The sequence below is a fragment of the Doryrhamphus excisus genome, chromosome 1 (genome assembly GCF_030265055.1).
Source record: "Doryrhamphus excisus isolate RoL2022-K1 chromosome 1, RoL_Dexc_1.0, whole genome shotgun sequence".
Lineage (NCBI taxonomy): Eukaryota > Metazoa > Chordata > Actinopteri > Syngnathiformes > Syngnathidae > Doryrhamphus > Doryrhamphus excisus.
In genome coordinates, this window is record NC_080466.1 from 35,013,269 (window position 1) to 35,031,801 (window position 18,533).

The 18,533-nt window shown below is 44.1% G+C and overlaps 2 protein-coding genes across 3 annotated transcripts in view; both read left to right on the forward strand.

Annotated features, from left to right (window-relative positions):
• The window catches only part of tesk2 (testis associated actin remodelling kinase 2), a 22,640-nt gene extending 18,128 nt beyond the window's left edge, over positions 1 to 4,512 (forward strand). The window contains exons 12-14 of the mRNA XM_058045985.1: positions 64 to 208; positions 1,343 to 1,918; positions 3,561 to 4,512. Coding sequence (XP_057901968.1) covers positions 64 to 208; positions 1,343 to 1,918; positions 3,561 to 3,835 — 996 coding nt within the window. The 3' untranslated portion in view covers positions 3,836 to 4,512. The remainder of the gene's footprint in view (positions 1 to 63; positions 209 to 1,342; positions 1,919 to 3,560) is intronic.
• Positions 3,791 to 16,460, forward strand: si:dkeyp-68b7.12 (rho GTPase-activating protein 30). Of its 2 annotated transcripts, none has more exons than XM_058045984.1 (14): positions 3,791 to 3,925; positions 5,199 to 5,406; positions 5,472 to 5,574; positions 5,647 to 5,791; positions 5,868 to 5,950; positions 7,065 to 7,172; positions 7,240 to 7,358; positions 7,428 to 7,596; positions 8,637 to 8,734; positions 8,833 to 8,904; positions 8,982 to 9,608; positions 9,670 to 9,869; positions 12,624 to 13,174; positions 13,313 to 16,460. In XM_058045984.1, the coding sequence occupies exons 2-14, from the start codon at positions 5,319 to 5,321 to the stop codon at positions 14,421 to 14,423; spliced, it is 3,474 nt and encodes a 1,157-aa protein (XP_057901967.1). In that variant the 5' UTR covers positions 3,791 to 3,925; positions 5,199 to 5,318; the 3' UTR covers positions 14,424 to 16,460. The 2 variants fall into 2 exon arrangements, with proteins under 2 accessions (XP_057901967.1, XP_057901966.1); XM_058045983.1 differs by lacking the exon at positions 3,791 to 3,925 and adding an exon at positions 4,642 to 4,741.
• The last annotated feature ends 2,073 nt before the right edge of the window (positions 16,461 to 18,533 follow it).

Genomic DNA, 18,533 nt, shown 5'->3' on the forward strand with positions numbered 1-18,533 from the left:
ACTTCCTGTATCGGGTAGTCAAATGTCCCTTTTGGTGATCTCTATGTCTTTGTTGTCATCCAGATGGACCCCACACTCCGTCCCTCCTTCCCAGACATTGTGCGGCACCTTGACAAGATTCTGGCACACCTCAAGGTGGGAGACGTGGAGCACCCGTGCCCCCCCTCGCTGGGTGGAGAAGGCGTTAACAAGACAAATGCCACCAAAGGTAACGTTTGCATTGGTTTATTCACTAAATGATCAGATATGGTACATTTTGGTGTTCATACTTATATGAACATTAACATTTCTCATATGTATGGGATTTAAAATACATGCACACACAATATGATTTGACTAACAGTGGTCACTCTCACAAATGCACTCTCAGTATTTCAAAAATATCTCATAAATCGCTAATACGGATTTTAGTCAACACTATGTATGTTTTGATGTATATTTGGCCTGAATTAAGCAGCCCAAAAGCATCTCCATGCATCTAGGGTCCTTGGTACACTTATTTACCACCATATAGTGTGTGCTTTTTATATGTCAGTGAATTAAAAGATTAAGGAGGATATAGTCGCGATTGTAAACATTCATTTTGGCAGATTTTGGCACACACAGACACGATGTAGGACTTGTTGAATTCTGAATGGCGAGCCTTCTTATACCTCCAAGCCTTTGTATGAGCTGCAGGACATTACTTAGCTATAATCTCCTGAAAATGCTGTGCTGACATAATGGCATACATGTTCAGTAGGGGTGTCACAAGACACTCGTCATGAGACGAGACGATAGACGAGATTGGATTTTAGCATTACTTTTTACTTTTAAGTACGATGAAAAATAATCAATATATTGCAATGTACTACTATGTCACACTCTGTGTATGCTAGTGACCCCGGACTCTGTTCATACCGTTTTATGAAACAAACACGGCACGGTGTTGAAACCTCTTCCTGCCTGTTTGGAGGCAAGAGATGACGAAAACAGATACAGATGAATATGGCAGCATATTGAGGCTGGTAAAATTTAGTTAATTTTTATTTATTGTGATTAATTTGATGTATTATGGTCCCATATCTAGTGTCCATGGGACTGTTTTGTTTTTTTTCTCAACGAGAAATCTTGTCACGTTTTAATCTCGCGAGATCTTGTGACCCTCCTAATCTTCAGACAAATGAAAACAAACCATTAATTGCGTCCTACTATGGCTGCAACTATGGCGTTAGCAAAAATCAGTATGAACCAATCACAAACGGTTAGTGCTTTGGTCCAACCTATCAGCAAAGGCGTTTGTGTTTGAGCGTCCATGTCATTTCAATCTAAAACTACTGAACATTCTGTGTCCAAATCCAAGGTGAGAAGATTCAAGGCCTGAAGCGACTCAATCCCCTCATGTTCCACGACGACAAAATTCCCCCAAAATCTCCCCGCCCGCGCCGCAACATCTGGCTCAGCCGCAGCCAGTCAGATATCTTCTCCTGCAAAATGGGAAGGAAAGTGAACGTCCAGGACCCATATTATGAGCCGCCACCCTCCCAAAGAGCCCCCAGGGCCCGCAAGGTCAACCCCTTCACAGCGCGAGAGGACCTGTGCGGGGGCAAGATCAAGTTCTTTGATGTGCCCAGCAAGTCGGTCTTTTCGCTGGTCTTTGACCTGCATTCACCCCCCGGTAGCGCCTTCACCAGCCAGCCCCTTGCGCACACCACTGCCGGGCCCCCACAGGGGGCGTCGTACTACTGGCAGCAGTTGCCAGGGCGACAGTGTCACTCCTTGCCGGTGTCACCCCAACTGCCTCGCACAGAGTTTCTGGACGCTGCCTCGGCTGCCCACAACAGCAGCAACGTACCTGCCCCCTGCAGCACCGTACCGGCCCCCTGCAGCAACGTACCTGCCCCCTGCAGCGCACACCAGCTGAACTCCACCATGTCGTGTAAGTGAAGCATTATGCATAAACTACACTGCACCTCCACAGACTTCAGTCATTTGTGCATGAATCAGCCAACGGTCTGTGTTGTTCAACAAAAACACGTCGTGTGTCCAGTTTTAAGATAGCGATTCTATACAGGGGTCTCCAACAAGTAGCTGGTAAGCTAGCAGTAGCTCCCCAGTTGATGTTGATGAGTAGTTCACCCAAGAATATCTGCTTCACATCTTAGTGTTCTATTCAAACATGACGCCTGTATTTAATAAAGTAAAGTACCATTTAAATGTTGGCCGTCATGTAAAACACTAAAAGCTCACCTCCCCTTTCTTTTTTTCAAAGTAGCTTGAATAGTGCAGGAAGTATACCTACACCACCATAACCTTGGACTTTTATAGCGGTTATACAGGACGGAACTTAAAAAAAAAGGCATATATATATATATATATATATATATTAGTGTATTAGTGTATTAGTATATTAGTGTTTTGGAACCAAGCACAAAGCCCACTACAATATACATGAGTTAGCAATATGTTCACAACTGAACCGCAACACAGTAACTAAAAGGCAGTTAGCAACCAGTCAGGTGGCTGGACATAACACAAAACACTATACAACAGGGATATAGATCGGCGGCGTCTAACGTTAAATAAGTTAATAAACGTTACTCACGTTTATAGACGCACACAGCTATACATAGCATCAAGCCACAAAGTCCGTGTGGACACGTCAACGCCCGGAGCCAAACAGTTACCGTGACATCAACTCCCGAAGCTAGCAGCTACCGTGACGCGTTCAGGTACCCGACCAGCGTAGTCATTCCGAGCCACGCCCGCACAAGTCAGCCTGAAATGAACCAGAACAGAACAGGGTACAACAAGGAGTCTTTTGTACAATTATTTTTTGCACCGTTTCAGATCAAACAAATGTATATATTAGTCAATGACAAGACAACTGAACACAAAATGCAGTTTTTTAAATGAAACCTTTTATTAAGGGAGAAAAATATCCAAAACAAAGTGTCCATAAACCTAAGTTTGGCCACCGTTGGCAGCAACAACCGCTATCAAGCATGTGTGATAACTTGCAGTATGTAATGAGTATGCAGTATATATACAGTATTATTGTGTGTGTATTAAAAAAAGGTCTTTCATCAACTTTAAAGGCTATTTCACATAAAGGGAAATTGTGTTTCTTCTTAGTGAGCTCAAAGGAAAACTGCACTTATTTGGAATTCTGCACGTCATCCACAATCCTTATGCAAAACATGACCACACGTCTTATAACACACTGGAAAGACAAAAAGAGACAAAAAATTTCCAACGCATTGTTCCTTCCCGGGACATAGAATGCAACACAATGTGATCAGTGGCATTATGTCATCAATTGTATGATAGAAGCAGTGCAAGGGTTTATGGGAATTGGTGTAGTTGTCACACAGCCCTGGTGGCATCCATATATAGTACTGGCACACAGACTGTTCTTTAAGGTGACATTTGTTGCAGGCTATAAGAAGCGGAACAGTATTTTGCACCGCGGTCTTGAATGTTTCAGTCAACAGGTGCAATAAAATGTCGTTTGGAGTCATCATACAATAATGTTAGCAGAAAGGCAGCAACCAGTAACCAAAGTCCTACCTTCCACACAGCGGCCTCCTGCTGGTCCGATGCAGGCCTGGTGGGACACGAAGCCCGGCAGAAGGTGGTTCTGAGCGGCTGGGCCAAGAAGTACGTGGTGGTGGAGATCCCGCCCTACTGCAGGCCAGAGGCGGGCGAGGAGGACGATTGCTGGACAAGGGAAGGCGATGATGACGTGTTTGGGCAGAGCTGGTCTCCGTCAGTCGCCGCTGGGGAGGCCATGGACTGCTCCAGCATCCTGGAGGACCAAAACGCACAAACCTACGTCATGCCACCCAGGGACTGAGGGGGGCTCCGGTGGACTTGGTACAGAAAGCAAGTGTGTTGAAAAGTTGTCTAATTCCAAGAATACACATGAAACCCTCAAGCTAATAAGGTTGGTATTTATTCATATTATGGGATGACTTTGATTGTAGTTTTTTTTCCTTGTAGAAACCTTTTAAGGCAATTTTGTTGCTTTGGTTTTCATCTTTCCAAATCTTTGATTTCACCTTGATCCTTTACATTTTTCATCATCGATGCTAATGTTGATTTAAAAGCCGTGCAGGTTTGGCGTGCGCAGCTTGATGCAGTTCCATATTTTTACCAGCCGTCACATGGTGTCTTCTTTCAGAACCGATATTCAATCTCACTAAACTGTCTTGTTTTTTTTTTTTTTTTACAACTAAAACAGCCGTCACAGCGTTTGTATAAAAGCGATTAAGAGATTAGTTTTTCGCAATAGGAACTAAAATGCACTATTTTTGTGATCCTTGTGAACTTTTCTATGCAAAAACATTTTCACACTGTTGAGCGGAATTAAGGAGGTGATATTTATGTTTTTAAAAAAAAGTCTTACCTTCTGTGTATATTTGTTTAAAAAGGTTGTTGACTACAGACTGAGACGTTTTTTTTTTTGTTTTGTTTGAAATAACAAAGCTTTTCTCTGAGTTCTTTTCCGCTCAATAAAACAAAAAACCTTCACATGGACTGACTTTGAAGTTGCTTCAAACCTCAGCTCCTGTCGACACACAGAAGGGAAATAGACGCCACTGAGAAGAAGCGACTCTTGGCTGTTCGACGCACGCGCACACCGCCACCAGCAGCAGCATTCAGGAAGTCAATGGGGGAAGTTTGGTGGTTTCTTGCGTCAGAAAAAAAAAAACAAAAAAAATTGTGCTTCACCACGCTTGTATGCCGATGCAGAGTGAAGGTAGGGGTGCAACTTTATTAATAAAAGCTGAAGTCAAATCCTTTGGTTTGGGTGGTGGTGATGGATTCAAGGGAGCAGGTGGGGTGGGGGGGGAAGGTCGGACGGAGGGATGTTGAGCTTTGAGTGATTTAACTGTTCAGGTTGTTAACACTTCCGCTACAGCGAGAGAGGCCAGCTAGAGTCAATAATATGCTGACAAAAGCGTGAGGGGTCACACAGGGGCTTGCGAGGATCTTGGTCCTTGGTTTTAGCTGGGTCCAAACCTGCAGAGACTTTGTCGTGATGGGTTTTAAACCTTTTGGGTGCTTGCTTCCTTAAGTCGAGGAAGTCAGAGTCATGGGTGTGGCCTTCCATTTGAAAAGAAATCAAATGTATCGGTGGGGGAAGTGGTGAACCGCTTATGCATATAAAGGGCATCGAACTGTGATCCTTGACAACTCGTTCTGGCTTTTTACAGGCTTTCTCAGTCGAAACACGCAATGTGTCAGCAACTCGCACCCAGCGACTAGCAAGACAGCAGCAAGGCATTAACACAAGTCGAGTCTTATACGGTCGGGTGTGAGAGCCAGAAGAGGCCATGAGGAGAGTCCGGAGGAAAGCGGCCAACAAGGAGAAGGTGTTTGGTTGTGATCTTCTGGAGCACCTGAACACCTCCAGCCAGGATGGTATGTGACAGTCCACGACGACAACAAGCTTGCGACTTAACTTAGCGTCAACTCTTCCTGTGTAGTTCCTCAGGTGTTACGTTGCTGCACCGAATTTGTTGAGCTGCACGGCATCGTGGACGGGATCTACAGGTTGTCCGGCGTTTCTTCCAACATTCAGAAGCTCAGGTGAGGTCTTCCTATAACATTGTGAACACGTATTCAGATGCCACCTTCAAACTTTTGGTTGCCTTGAAACAGGAGCGAGTTCGAGAGCGACGGGATCCCCGACCTCAACAAGGAAGTGTACCTGCAGGACATCCACTGCGTCAGCTCATTGTGCAAAGCTTATTTCCGAGAGCTGCCCAACCCGCTGCTGACCTACCAGCTTTACGACAAGTTTGCTGTTGAGTGGATCCTACACGCTACGTCCACCCATGGTCAACCAGGTCTCGCTCTGACATGCCTTCTTTCCACTACAGGAGGCTGTGGCTGTCCAGCTGGAGGAGGAGCGTCTGGTAAAAATTAGAGATGTCCTGAAAGAACTTCCAGCGCCGCATTACAGGTTCAGTCCCTAACGACACTATGGTTCCTCAAACGTGCTTTGTCACACTTAAATATGTTTCGGATCATCAAACAAACCTAAATATTAGTCAGTAACAACACAGAACCCAAGTTGGTTTCAGCTTGAGGTCACAAACAGATGACCTTCAGGATGTTTTGCTGTACACCAGAATCCAAGGCTTCCAAAATGGCCCCAGACCATCACACTACCACCACCATATTTTACTGTTGGTACGATGTTCTTTTTCTGAAATGCGGCATTACTTTTATGCCGGATGTAATGGGACACACTTCTAAAAACCTTCTTTGGTCTCTTCAGTATCACACCAGTATTTTTCCCAAAGATTTGGGGGATTATCAAGATGTTTTCTGGCAAAATTGAGACGAGCGCTAATGTTTTTGAACAGGAAATACGAGATTATGCTGTGCTTATTCTATGGCTCACATTAACATGACACAAAATGCAGAATAATATGTGCTTTCACTTTTAAGTCCCCAAATATCAGAAAACAACGGTTACTATGGTACCCATTATGTCATTGTATGGTCATATCACCTCGTACTTTGGTACGTGACAAAAAATAAAATAAATTAAATTTAAAAATATATAAATTAAAATAAAAACAACAACTTAAATTATATTATGAAAGCAGGAAGTGAACAAATGTAACAGTTAGTGATTGTGAAAGTACCAGATGGAGGGGTAGGATTTAATAAGATTTGCTTCTTCCTACTCCTTTTGGACATGTGGAACTGGGAACTGATTATGGGATGCATGTTCAAATGAAATTGAACCGTTACAAAAAGTCACTAGGTTTGTCGCTAGTCGCTTTTCAGACAATATGTCCTCAAGGGGGGGTTGGAATGTCACCAGATCTAGTGACAAAATCACCATGTTGGCAACACTGGAGTCCCAGAGCTTTACAAATGTCCTTAGAACATAAATAAACAACTATGCACCAAACATTCTTTTTTCCATTGTGGAGTTGCATTATGTTATTTATAAATACTGTACGTTTTGGGGAGCGAGAGGTCCTTTGAGTTAATGTAACAAATATGCAAAAAATACAAAATCATTGTTCTTGTACCGAATCTCTTTGCCTGACTCCTTTCAGGACTCTCGAGTTTCTGATGTGCCACCTTGTCAAAATGGCCTCGTACTCGCCTGAGACCAACATGCATGCCAGGAACCTGGCCATCGTCTGGGCGCCCAATCTGCTCAGGTGTGAATATCTCTCTTCCTTGTATATAGATCACACATCACCATTAAGTAGTATTTCAATCATGTAGGTCAAAGGACATCGAGGTGTCTGGCTTCAATGGCACTGCCGCCTTTATGGAGGTCAGGATCCAGTCCATCGTGGTGGAGTTCATCCTCACGCATGTTCCTCAGCTGTTTCCCGAACCAGGTAATCACTGACCCCTCAAGGCCTGTGCAGGTGTCCTCCACGTGTACTCATAACATGCACTTCATTCAGGCGTATCATGCAACAGGAGGAAATCCCTTCCCTCCCCAGGGGCCATCATCTCCAGTCAGGAAGAACCCGCATTCAAGTTTCAACCTCCCGTCAACTTTGGGAACATCAGTCCAGGGGATGGTCCTCTTCCAATGAGACCTTACCATGCTATCATAGAAGGCGCTGACAAGTGAGTAGACCGACATATGGTGACCCCCATGCATGTTGTGGAGGAAGCGCCCCCACCCCCTCCATCCACCAGGGGCTCACACTGAATCCGATGGAAGCATTCCGCAATATTGTAATCCTTGTTGGCTCACACTAGATCCGTGTTGTACAGCTACTGTTGATTCCGCAGCCGGAGCACTCTCTGGTCATGCTAGCGGGAATATTGCAAGCCAAATGGGAAGTCAGATGCCACTGAGGTTTAAACTTCCAGTCCATTTCAAAATAAAACCAGTGTTAGATGTTTTCATTGCCTGTACTCTATGGCTCTATGTCGGAACGGGGGGTACTAAAGCGTGTGGCAGGCCATCACATCATTCATTCATGTTCTACCGCTTTTCCTCACGAGGGTTGCGGGGGGTGCTGGAGCCTATCCCAGCTGTCTTCGGGCGAGAGGCGGGGTACACTCTGGACTGGTGGCCAGCCAATCACAAGGCACATATAGACAAACAACCATTCACACTCACATTCATACCTATGGACAATTTGGAGTGGCCAATTAACCTAGCATGTTTTTGGAATGTGGGAGGAAACCGGAGTACCCGGACAAAACCCACGCATGCGCGGGGAGAACATGCAAACTCCACACAGAGATGGCCGAGGGTGGAATTGAACCCTGATCTCCTAGCTGTGAGGTCTGCGCACTAACCACTCGACCGCCGTGCCGCCCCGCCATCACATCAGATATTCAAAAATCTCGAAAGTGGAAAACCAGAGCATTTGGAATGACAGGAACAAATACTAATTTGTGACTCCAATTAATTGGTGACTCCAAATTGTCCATAGGTATGAATGTGAGTGTGAATGGTTGTTTGTCTATATGTGCCCTGTGATTGGCTGGCCACCAGTCCAGGGTGTACCCCGCCTCTCGCCCGAAGACAGCTGGGATAGGCTCCAGCACTCCCCGCGACCCTCGTGCGGAAAAGCGGTAGAAAATGAATGAATGAATTGTATTGTGGAAATTCTACAAGAAGGTTTTTCATGTCATGCTTTTGTTTGTCCCAGGAGGAAAGGCTCATTCAAAGGAAGAAAGTGGATGTCCATCTTCAACATCGGAAGTCGATTCCATGATCCGAGAAGACGGCATAAACACTCGGCCAAAGGTACGTATTTCGGGACAACAGCCGAGCTGCAGCACCATTTCAGCAGACGAGTGGGACACAGTGATTGGCTCGTGCTTCAATGGAATTCTTTGTTTTAGAAAAAGACAGACCGGTGTTGAGGCCGGCGAGAAGCATGGACTCCCTCAGCATCTCATCATATTCAAATGAAGGTACTGTTCTTCTCTAACTTCATAATCCACAAGTGGCTTGTTCTTTGCTGTGGGTTTCATTCTTCCTTCCATTCCAGCTTCTAGACGCCCTCTGCAAACATCTAATTCCACCAAAACGTCCTCCTTGGAGGCTGCCGTATCTCCTAGTCTAATTGGCCGAAGCGAATATGCTGTGACGTACCGCAGGGGAACGGGACTTGTAAGCGGGGGCACCCAAGGCACTTACACTGCTCTCGACCCTGAGGGTTCGCCAAGCACAGAAATTGACAGCGTACTGTCCAAGTCACCGGGACTCGCCACAAGAGCAGGTCGAAGAGCAGCCATGCACATCACTGGGCCCATCACAGTCACAGTCCCTCTCCATATCACCCCAAACTTGGCCTTGGGCGTGCTGCATGGAGGCGGCAGTGACCGGGTTGTCCACCGTGGGAGGGATACGGAAGGAGGAGAAAAGGCGGAGGTGAAGGAGGAAAGAGACCCAGTGGAGAGGAAGGACAGTGGACGAATGGACTCAAAGATGGAAGAAGTCGGGAAAGTTGAAGAGGACAAAGGAGTAACAAACAGGAAGGAAGTCTCAGATGAAGATGTAACTATTTTACTTGACAAAGAAGAAGTGAACAAAAAGGAGATAGAAGATCAACGTGAGTCTAAAGAGGCTCGCACCAAAAGCCTGAGCGCCGATGAGGACCCGTGTGAATCCAACGGTAAGATCCGAGAGTATCATCATGCTATTTCCCGTCTAATCCAAACACGCCTCTCCGGCAGAAACGCAAGTACGGCCATCAGATGAAGCAACTGAACACGAAGACAACAATGTTCCCGATTCTTCCAACATCCTGGACTCCAATGAGGTGGAGCAGGATGACGACCAGGAGCTGTCGGGCTACGTTCAAAACAACTTTGAATTTCTGGACCAAATGGACTGCAGCAGCCTGGATCACATGGACGGCAGCGTTTCCTGTCAGGTATTTGATTTGGTTGTACATACGGTTTTCCATAGAACCGCACGTTGGCCACACAGTCACGAGATCGGGAAGACCTGGGTTTGATTCTCCACTTGGGCATCTATGTATGGAGTTTGCATGTTCTCCCTGTGCATGTTTGGGTTTTCTCCGGGTACTCCGGTTTCCTCCCACATTCCAAAAACATGCTAGGTTAATTGTCCATAGGAATGAATGTGGGTGGGAATGGTTGCTTGTCTATATTCTATGGCAGGGGTCGGGAACCTTTTTGGCTAAGAGAGCCATGAAGGCCAGATATTTTAAAATGTGTATCTGTGAGAGCCATATACATTTTTTTAAACATTGAATGCAATAAAATGTGTGCATTTTTATGTAAGACCAACAGTTTTAGATATAATGGGCTCTAATTACGTAGACCAGGCACACTACCCCACGCCAAGGGGGTGTGGCCAGCACACTTTCGTGAGCAGCGCAGTGTCCAATAATAAATCAAATACTTGCTGCCATTAATGCAACTTCTGCTGCTGCATAGTTTTGAACCGTATTCAGTATATTTCATTCTTTTGGCCATCTTCGTCAAAAGGCTTGGTTCTGCAGATTTAGCTAGGTGACTATTTGACTAAAGGAGGAAAGTTTACATTTACATGTTTTTTTGACATCTCAATGACCGAGGTAGACTACCGCATTACCCAGTAATAATCAAGTTTTGGTGTTTGACCTGGAAAATATCATCAGGAAAGATAGATATGGTCGGCCATATTGCAGTAGAAAATAGATGGACGAATTAAAATGCATAAGAAAGTTTTGATTTTTAATATTATTTTTAACAGTGATTTCTGTGATGTTTACTTTAAAATGTTAGCAAACATACATTTTTATTGTGGTAAGAAATGCTTGAGAGCCAGATAGTGTCATCAAAAGAGCCCTACCTGGCTCCTGAGCCATAGGTTCCCTACCTCTGTTCTATGGGGTTGCCAAGTTAGCGACTTAGTTGCTATATCTGGTGAGTAATCGGACCCTGCTAGGTAGTCTTGTGAAGACTCTTTTGGAAAAAGGAAAGGAGAGCATGTTTGTCGTTCATTTGTAGTTCAATGAACTGTGACACCATGTTTGAGACCAGTCAAGTCAAAGTCTGTCTCAAGACTCAAAAACAACCACCTTAAAAGACTTGGGCCACATTGGTCTTGCCTGAGACCAGGAAACCTTTGAATATTTACCAATTTCGGTTTCAATTTCAAATTTTCTGCTTGCCATCCTAACATTTTAAGTCGGGCCACTGTGCTCCTTTTAAAAAAAAATAATTCTGGAACCCTGTGGGTGGACAGGAAGTGACATCATGGGGTTCAGAGTGGACTTTTAATTTGGGGTCAAGGCCGCCAGTCGCCCCCAGAAAGTCATGTCTTATTTACACACGGTATTATAAACACTATGCCACCATAGCAACAAGCATTCAAAGCATTCTACATGTTATAAAACATACTTTCACTGCAATGTGTTGATCCGGGGGGGGGTGCGTAGCAGCAACGATAAAAAGACCCTAAAGACCCCTTTACATTCATTAAGAAGCCAAAGGATAAGCCAGTCCAAAGTTAATGTAGATTTACCATTTGTGTTGGGTTGGGTTCCCGGGAATGACATCAGCGAAGGCACAGCTCTCATCTTAATAGTAACGGAAGTAAACAGGAAACAAACATGAGAGAATGGATGAGATAGAATATGTTTACATTAGCCACGTTTACATGAGGAGTTTTTCTCTTTCCGAATGACTTTTCCAAAAGCAATGATATCCATGGAAAGGAATATTCCAATCTCTTGTCTACATGCGCCGCTATAATCAAACAGAATAGTCAATAGGGCATGCCCAGTAAAACGTAAACACCAACATCACGTGATACCGACTTCCTCGAGATTTTCTTTCACTTGTTGGAATAACTCAGTATTGCCAGTTTTCCGTTCGTCCAGTCTTGAAATTTAGTTTGGATCAAAAACAAACTTTCCGTAGCAGTCCAGTGCCGATTGCTGGCCTCCATTTTTAAAAGTGAAGAACGTCTGGATCTGCGTGTTACGTCATATCTGAGCATGCGCTGAAAGAACGCACCCGGGATCAATTTAAACAGGAAAAGATCAAATTCAATCTTGCTAATATTTTATAATTAAAGTCGGGACATGTTTTATATAGATATATATTTTCTTTTTTAATAAAAGTAGACTTGTGAATGGCGTATAGAAGGGTTTAGATTCTGTTCCACAGATGGCGCTAATGCACACGAAAGCTGCTTGCCAACCGCCAATAAACAACAGAAGAAGAAAAACACCACGAAAAAGAACACACTCTGACAACTTTCCGATTGAGCGGGTACAAGATACCTCAATCGGATTGGGGAAAGGAATATTCCACCCCGTTAATCCGATTATATATTCATTTGGGAATGAGGTGTATACAAAGGTTACATTCTTTCCGTTTGGGACTATGGGACTATATTTCTGAAAGGGACAGGAGACCATCAGGAATGTGTCGGTGGCTTTTGGAAAACCAGGTTGTGGTGTAGCCAATCAAGTTGGAATTGGGCCCAATAAAACTAGTCCAGAAACACCTCGGTCTTTAAGACTTTGACCAAAAGACACAATGTCAATGTTTCCTGTTAGATTCCCAGGATTTTTCTGCCGTTTTTAAAATGTCCCCGTGAGTTTGAGTCCTTGTATCAGGAAACATTTCATGGAAGGTCAACCATTTCAATCAGCAACCTGTCTTTTCAGATTCCTCTCCACTTCCTGCCAGACTGTCCCTCTCGTGTCAAGGAATTCTCAGTGGAACCTCCTGGACATACCGATAACGAATATGAACTCACGGAGCCCGTATCCCATCATGCCGCAGGGGCAGACACAAGCCCGGGTCCTGAATCAAGTGGTCAAAGCCAACTGAAGTCGCGCCGCCCGCTCTGTGTCGATGCAACCGATCGACAAGCAAAATCTCTCAGCTTGCCTCCTGTGACCTCACGAGTGTTTGGACCAGACAAGTGCTGCTCTGACGACGACGACGCCACGGATGACGACATCGCCGATGATTACAGCAGCGAGGAAGAGGACAGCTTGCTCGTTAAAAGCCTCCCTCCGGATTTCTTTTTGAACAATCTGTGTGATCTTGAACCGGACGGCGGCCATCAGGCGGATCAGCAGTGTGAAAGCAGACCATTCCATCCTGACTGCTCTACCAGGAACCAACCAGATGATGGAAACGAGGGCCGAGGGGACGTGGAAGATGGACGGCAGAAAGAGGAGATACCACAAAACCAAGAGAACAGTCAAAGGTGCTTCTCTTTTTTACCATTTGGTTTTCATTTGGCATGAACCTACAAACACATGGCCAAGTTCTACAAACCACAAGATCTTCTGTGAAGCCAGCTTCTTTTAGTCAATTTACCTGTCCTGTCTCCTCCTCTCTGCAGGACATCAACACATGAAGATCTCAGCATGGTGGAAACTTGTCTGTGTCGAGATGTAAAACCTCTCCCCTTCGAAGAACTGTTGCACCAAAATGAGGAACTCTCAAAGAACGAGGACACAGCTGAGTTGAGCGTTACGGCGTGTGACGTACAGGAAGATGAACGAGAAGAAGTCGTCGGTCATCCTCAGGTCTCCATCTCCTGTGGTGCTCAGAAAGAAACGTCTTCCTTAGAGGAGACCGAAGATGTTTCTGTCGAAGCAGCCGAGGACTTTAAGGGGGACCAGGATGCAGGAGAAGACAGAGAAGAAACAGAGTGCCCACTTGACACCAAAAGCAGCATTCCAGAAGCTCTCACAACAGAGGAAGTCCATTCAGATAAGACGGAGCTGGACGATACAATCGAGAAAATCTGGGATGAATTTGAGGAGATCATCTGTGAACTGATCGAGGACGAAGAACGAAAGATGGCTGCAAAAGAGGCTGGAGACCACGAGGATGCTCGGGTTTCTGCCGAGAAGACGCTCAACTTTGAGGCAGAAGCAGCAAACGAGTCCAGCGTGGAAGCTGTGAAAGACGAGTTGGAGACAACAGGAAATGACCTTGAGGAAAAGACCAACGTAGCAGAGGAGGGCGATGACGACGTGGCGCCCGAAGACAACAAATGCGGTCTTGAGGAAGCGACGCCAAGTCTCGCCGCCATCAGCCGTGGTGACGTTCCACAGTCCAAAGAAGCTACGACGTTTGAAGAGCGAGGCGCCAGCCAAGGAGGAGTCGGACGGAAGCTGGTCATCTCCAAAGCGCCGAGAGTTTACCAAGTCAAAGCCGTGCCGATGGTCCCCCCGAAACCGCAACACTGCAAGCTAGCGGCCCTGAGCCTTCGACAGCAGCGAGAGAGGAGAGACGCCGATGTTCCGGATGACGACGCAAGGGCCAGGAAAGAGAGAGAGCACAGGCGGGACGGCGGTGACGTCGCCTCCAGCAGGGACTCCCTCCGGAGCAGCCCACTCAGCATGTGCTTTGATGAGGCCGTTGCCATAGCAACCATGCGGCGGGAAAAGGAGAAAGAGTGCGAGAGGGAAAGGCAGCGAGAATGGGCAGGAGAAGTCCAGTGAACTTTAAAAGTATTTTCTACCGCTTATCCTCACGAGGGGGTGCTGGAGCCTATCCCAGCTGTCTTTGGGTGAAAGGCGGGGTACACCCTGGACTGGTGGCCAGCCAATCACAGGAACTTGTACATATGACAGCTTTTTTTTTTATTAAAAAAAAGGCATAAACGAGTAAAGTTAATGATAAGTACTTTGTAGGAATCACATTTATTTTTACTATAATATTTCTCAGCCAAGTAGTAGTATGATTGTTTCAGAGCAACGTGGAGGAACATCACATTCACACTTGCACAATTCAACATGTCCAAAAGGAGTACGAAGACCCTTACAGTACTTAATATATACATTTGACAAAAAGGATACAGAGTATAAAGTAAGTATTCATCACTGCTGGTACTAACAGTTAGCCTCATGTCACTGAATGTAATTTAGATTACAGTAATACAAATACAAATGGTGTCATTTTAACTATTGATACTTAGAGTAATGCTGGAGAATATGAGATGTGTACATTTGTTTCTATATACGGGACAATTCAGTTTGAGGGGACGTTGGCAACCCCTCCCTCCCTCGGGGGTTAAACCTCCCCCGTTTAATAAGTTAACCCTTAAAATAATTTGTTATTAAATTGTTCTCACCATGTCTCCCTGTGTCATATTTTGTCAAGAGTAGAGTACGTGTAGCAATATTTTGATTGATAGCTGATGCAGTAATGAAGAAAAGAAAAGGAAGTGGAAAAAAAAAAACTTTAAAAAAAATAAAAAAAAATAAAAATAAAAATTTAAATGAGTAGAAAAATGGGAAAGCATAGCTTGTGCAGTAATAAAGAAAAATAAAAGAATATATGCAAAAGTAAGATTCTAGGTTTGTAGTAGCACAACAAGTAGTACACACTGCATAGGCACTACATACAGTAGTTAGTTACAGTAAGTTTTGTAAAGAAATAAAACGATCTATGAGGTTTGTCAGAGAAGATCCAGGACTGTTCATGTTGATCACATTGTCCGTCATCATCCACTACCAGTTCTTGCCACTGGGACCAGACCATCAACCAGTACGTCTACAAAGAGGTGAGGCTTGCGGCAGGACAACATTTAGTATTTGGGGGCCCCAAGGCAAACCTAGACATTGGAGCAAGGGTGTACCTTTGCATCCCGACACTGGCAATCGAACAACTAGCTTGCCAACTCCGGTCACAAATCATCAGCTAACTCGACATTATCACATACTACAGTATTAATTGTCCCTGTACCCTAGAAACCGCCCATGAATGATACGGGAAAAGGCCCAAATGATACTGTGTCAAAGCCCAGGGCAGTGATACTGATAAAATATAGAGTTTAACCATGTCCAGTATCAGCCCCCGTAGCTGTCCACTCAGAGCGTGCTGCTCTGGTATCGTGCCCGTGAAACAACCAATCAGAGAACAGCGCACGAGCGTGAACACACACTATAAATATTCCAGTGCTTCTCCAGTCACAAAAAAACCCAAACTTGATTAATGGAACTTTAATTGTCAGACATTGATAAGATAAGACTGTTGATAAAATATTATTGTTGAAATATTTTTGCAATTATTGTGTTTACACTGTTTAGATATAATACATGTAATAAACTGAACATTTTCTGGAAACAAAATGGTCTTTTGATTAAATAGTACGTGATAATGAGCTCATGATTAAATAGTATGTGATAATAAGATCATCACATGGGTTGTCTGGTATCAGGCCCAGTATCATGCCCCCAAGTGTCAGTATCAGCCAGAGACCGAAGGTCTGATACCTGGCCTGATACCAGACAAACCAAGTGATAACCTATAAATATAAGTAGTTACCTCTTTTTGGTCAGGGTGTTTACATTACCGGATGATTTGACATGCTACTTTTTGACTGGCAAATGAAGTAAAGAAAATACAAATTTTAAGGCAAGATCATGCATATTTCTATTATATTTTTATTTTGGTGGGGGTCGTGACACCCCTATCCCCTGTGCAAATTAAGTAATGGAATGGATTGAGTAAGGACCTCAAACAATGCACAACGATGAGCCAATTCAAGAAACAATACAAGCAGTTGATGTTTGCTAAATACAAGGATGAAGAGTCTTGAACCAGTCATGATGTGCTATATATATCACTATATTGACACTTACTATGGTACCCATTATGGCATTGGATGCTCATATCACCTCGTAAGAGGTACATTAAAAAAAATTTAAAAAACCTTAAACTGTATTATGGAAAGCAGGAAGTGAACAAATGTAACAGTTAGTGATTGTAAAAGTACCAGATGGAGGGGTAGGATTTAATAAGCTTTGCTTCTTCCTACTCCTTTTGGACATGTGGAACTGTGAACTGATTATGTGATGCATTCAATTGTAATCAGATGCATGTTGAAATGAAATTAAACCATTACCAATTACACGCTTGCTACTTAGAAGCGACATCAATGTTAAACTTTATCATGATGGCTAAACTTTGCCCTTACATTTGGTATGAAACGAATAAGCAGAATTCAACCATCAGGATTTTTCCATGCTTTTTGTCACTGTTTGACTCTCACCAGACACTTGGCCTCATCTAATTTGAAATGATGAACATACGTGAATTTGGGTTAGGACATCTTGGTGTCCAGCTTGTAGTCAAACCAGCTGGTAACCACAGCAACGACCCCGAACTTTGCCCTTGTCCTCCGACATCCTTTCTGGTTACTGTCCTCACCAACAGTACTGGAGGTCCAAACCTGCTATAATCTTGTCATCCTGTCTATCGCCTCATCGCCAATAACATTTTCAGACATGCTCGGAAACTCATCTTCTGAATTTAGTAGGAAAACAATCACTTAATCACTCATGTATTGCTTGCATATAAAACATGACATTTATGAAGCTGTCTGCTCCCAGCTGTCTTCAGGCATGAGGCGGGGTACACCCTGGACTGGTGGCCAGCCAATCACAGGGCACATATAGACAAACAACCATTCACACTCACATTCATACCTATGGACAATTTGGAGTGGCCAATTAACCTAGCATGTTTTTGGAATGTGAGAACTCATGCATGCACGGGGAAATCAAGCAAAGTCCACACCGGAGGCGGAGCATACCAACAGGCCGGCATTTGCCTGGGGCCCCGGTTTTGGGAGACCGGGTGCCCCATGTGCATGTGTGTGTACTGCACAGAAACGACAACAATGGGCAATTAGATTAGGGGTCAGTAGACACATCAAATGTCCCAAAGTGTGTGCAAAATTATTATTCTTTTTTTGGTGTGCACGTGTGATGGTCCACAACTTGATTTCGGGGGGATTTGCACCTCACCGCATTACTTTTAATTTTCTTTAATGCATTACACACAGTCAGGTGGGTTCTGAACCTCTTATTTGCAGTGTGTCCTGTAACAAACGGAGGAATGACAGGTGAGCGTGGACTGAGATCGCGGGATAACCAGTTCTCATTCCTTACAGTTCTTTCTACCGAAGTTTTAATTCCATTTTATTTTTTTATTAATTTATCCATTTTATATATTTTTATTTTATGTTCCAGTTTGTTGTAATCGTATAGTGTATTGGTTCCAATTCACATTTAATAATTTGTTTCATAAGTGCATTGACAATAAAACAATGAAATCATTTGTAAATCCAAATTACATTACATGAGAAGTAAACTTTTACGTGATGTCCCAGAACACATCTCACGTGGCCATCATGAATGCCGCTGCATTACGTGTGCGTGTGCCACACAAAATGGGCCCAGCAGTTAGCATAAACTACATAGCAACAAGTGGAAGGAGCACACCGAGAACAATATGGCTACAACGGCGTCAAATATTACCTGGAACAAATAGTTTAACAGAGGAATGACAGGTGAACGTCGACTTAGGTCACAGGATAACTTACATTGCTCATGAATGATTACAAATCAGTTCAAAGAAAGTGCGTTAAAGTCTGCAAAACGTAATTCCAAAGTACACTACGGGTTCATATTTATTCGCGAACACTTAATCGAAAATGAGTACTCACGTTTGCAACTTTGAATCCACGGTGTGATGATCATATTCTTGATCTTGCCAGCTTTCTCGCAATCAAGGAACAGATGTGAAACGTCATGTCTTGATTG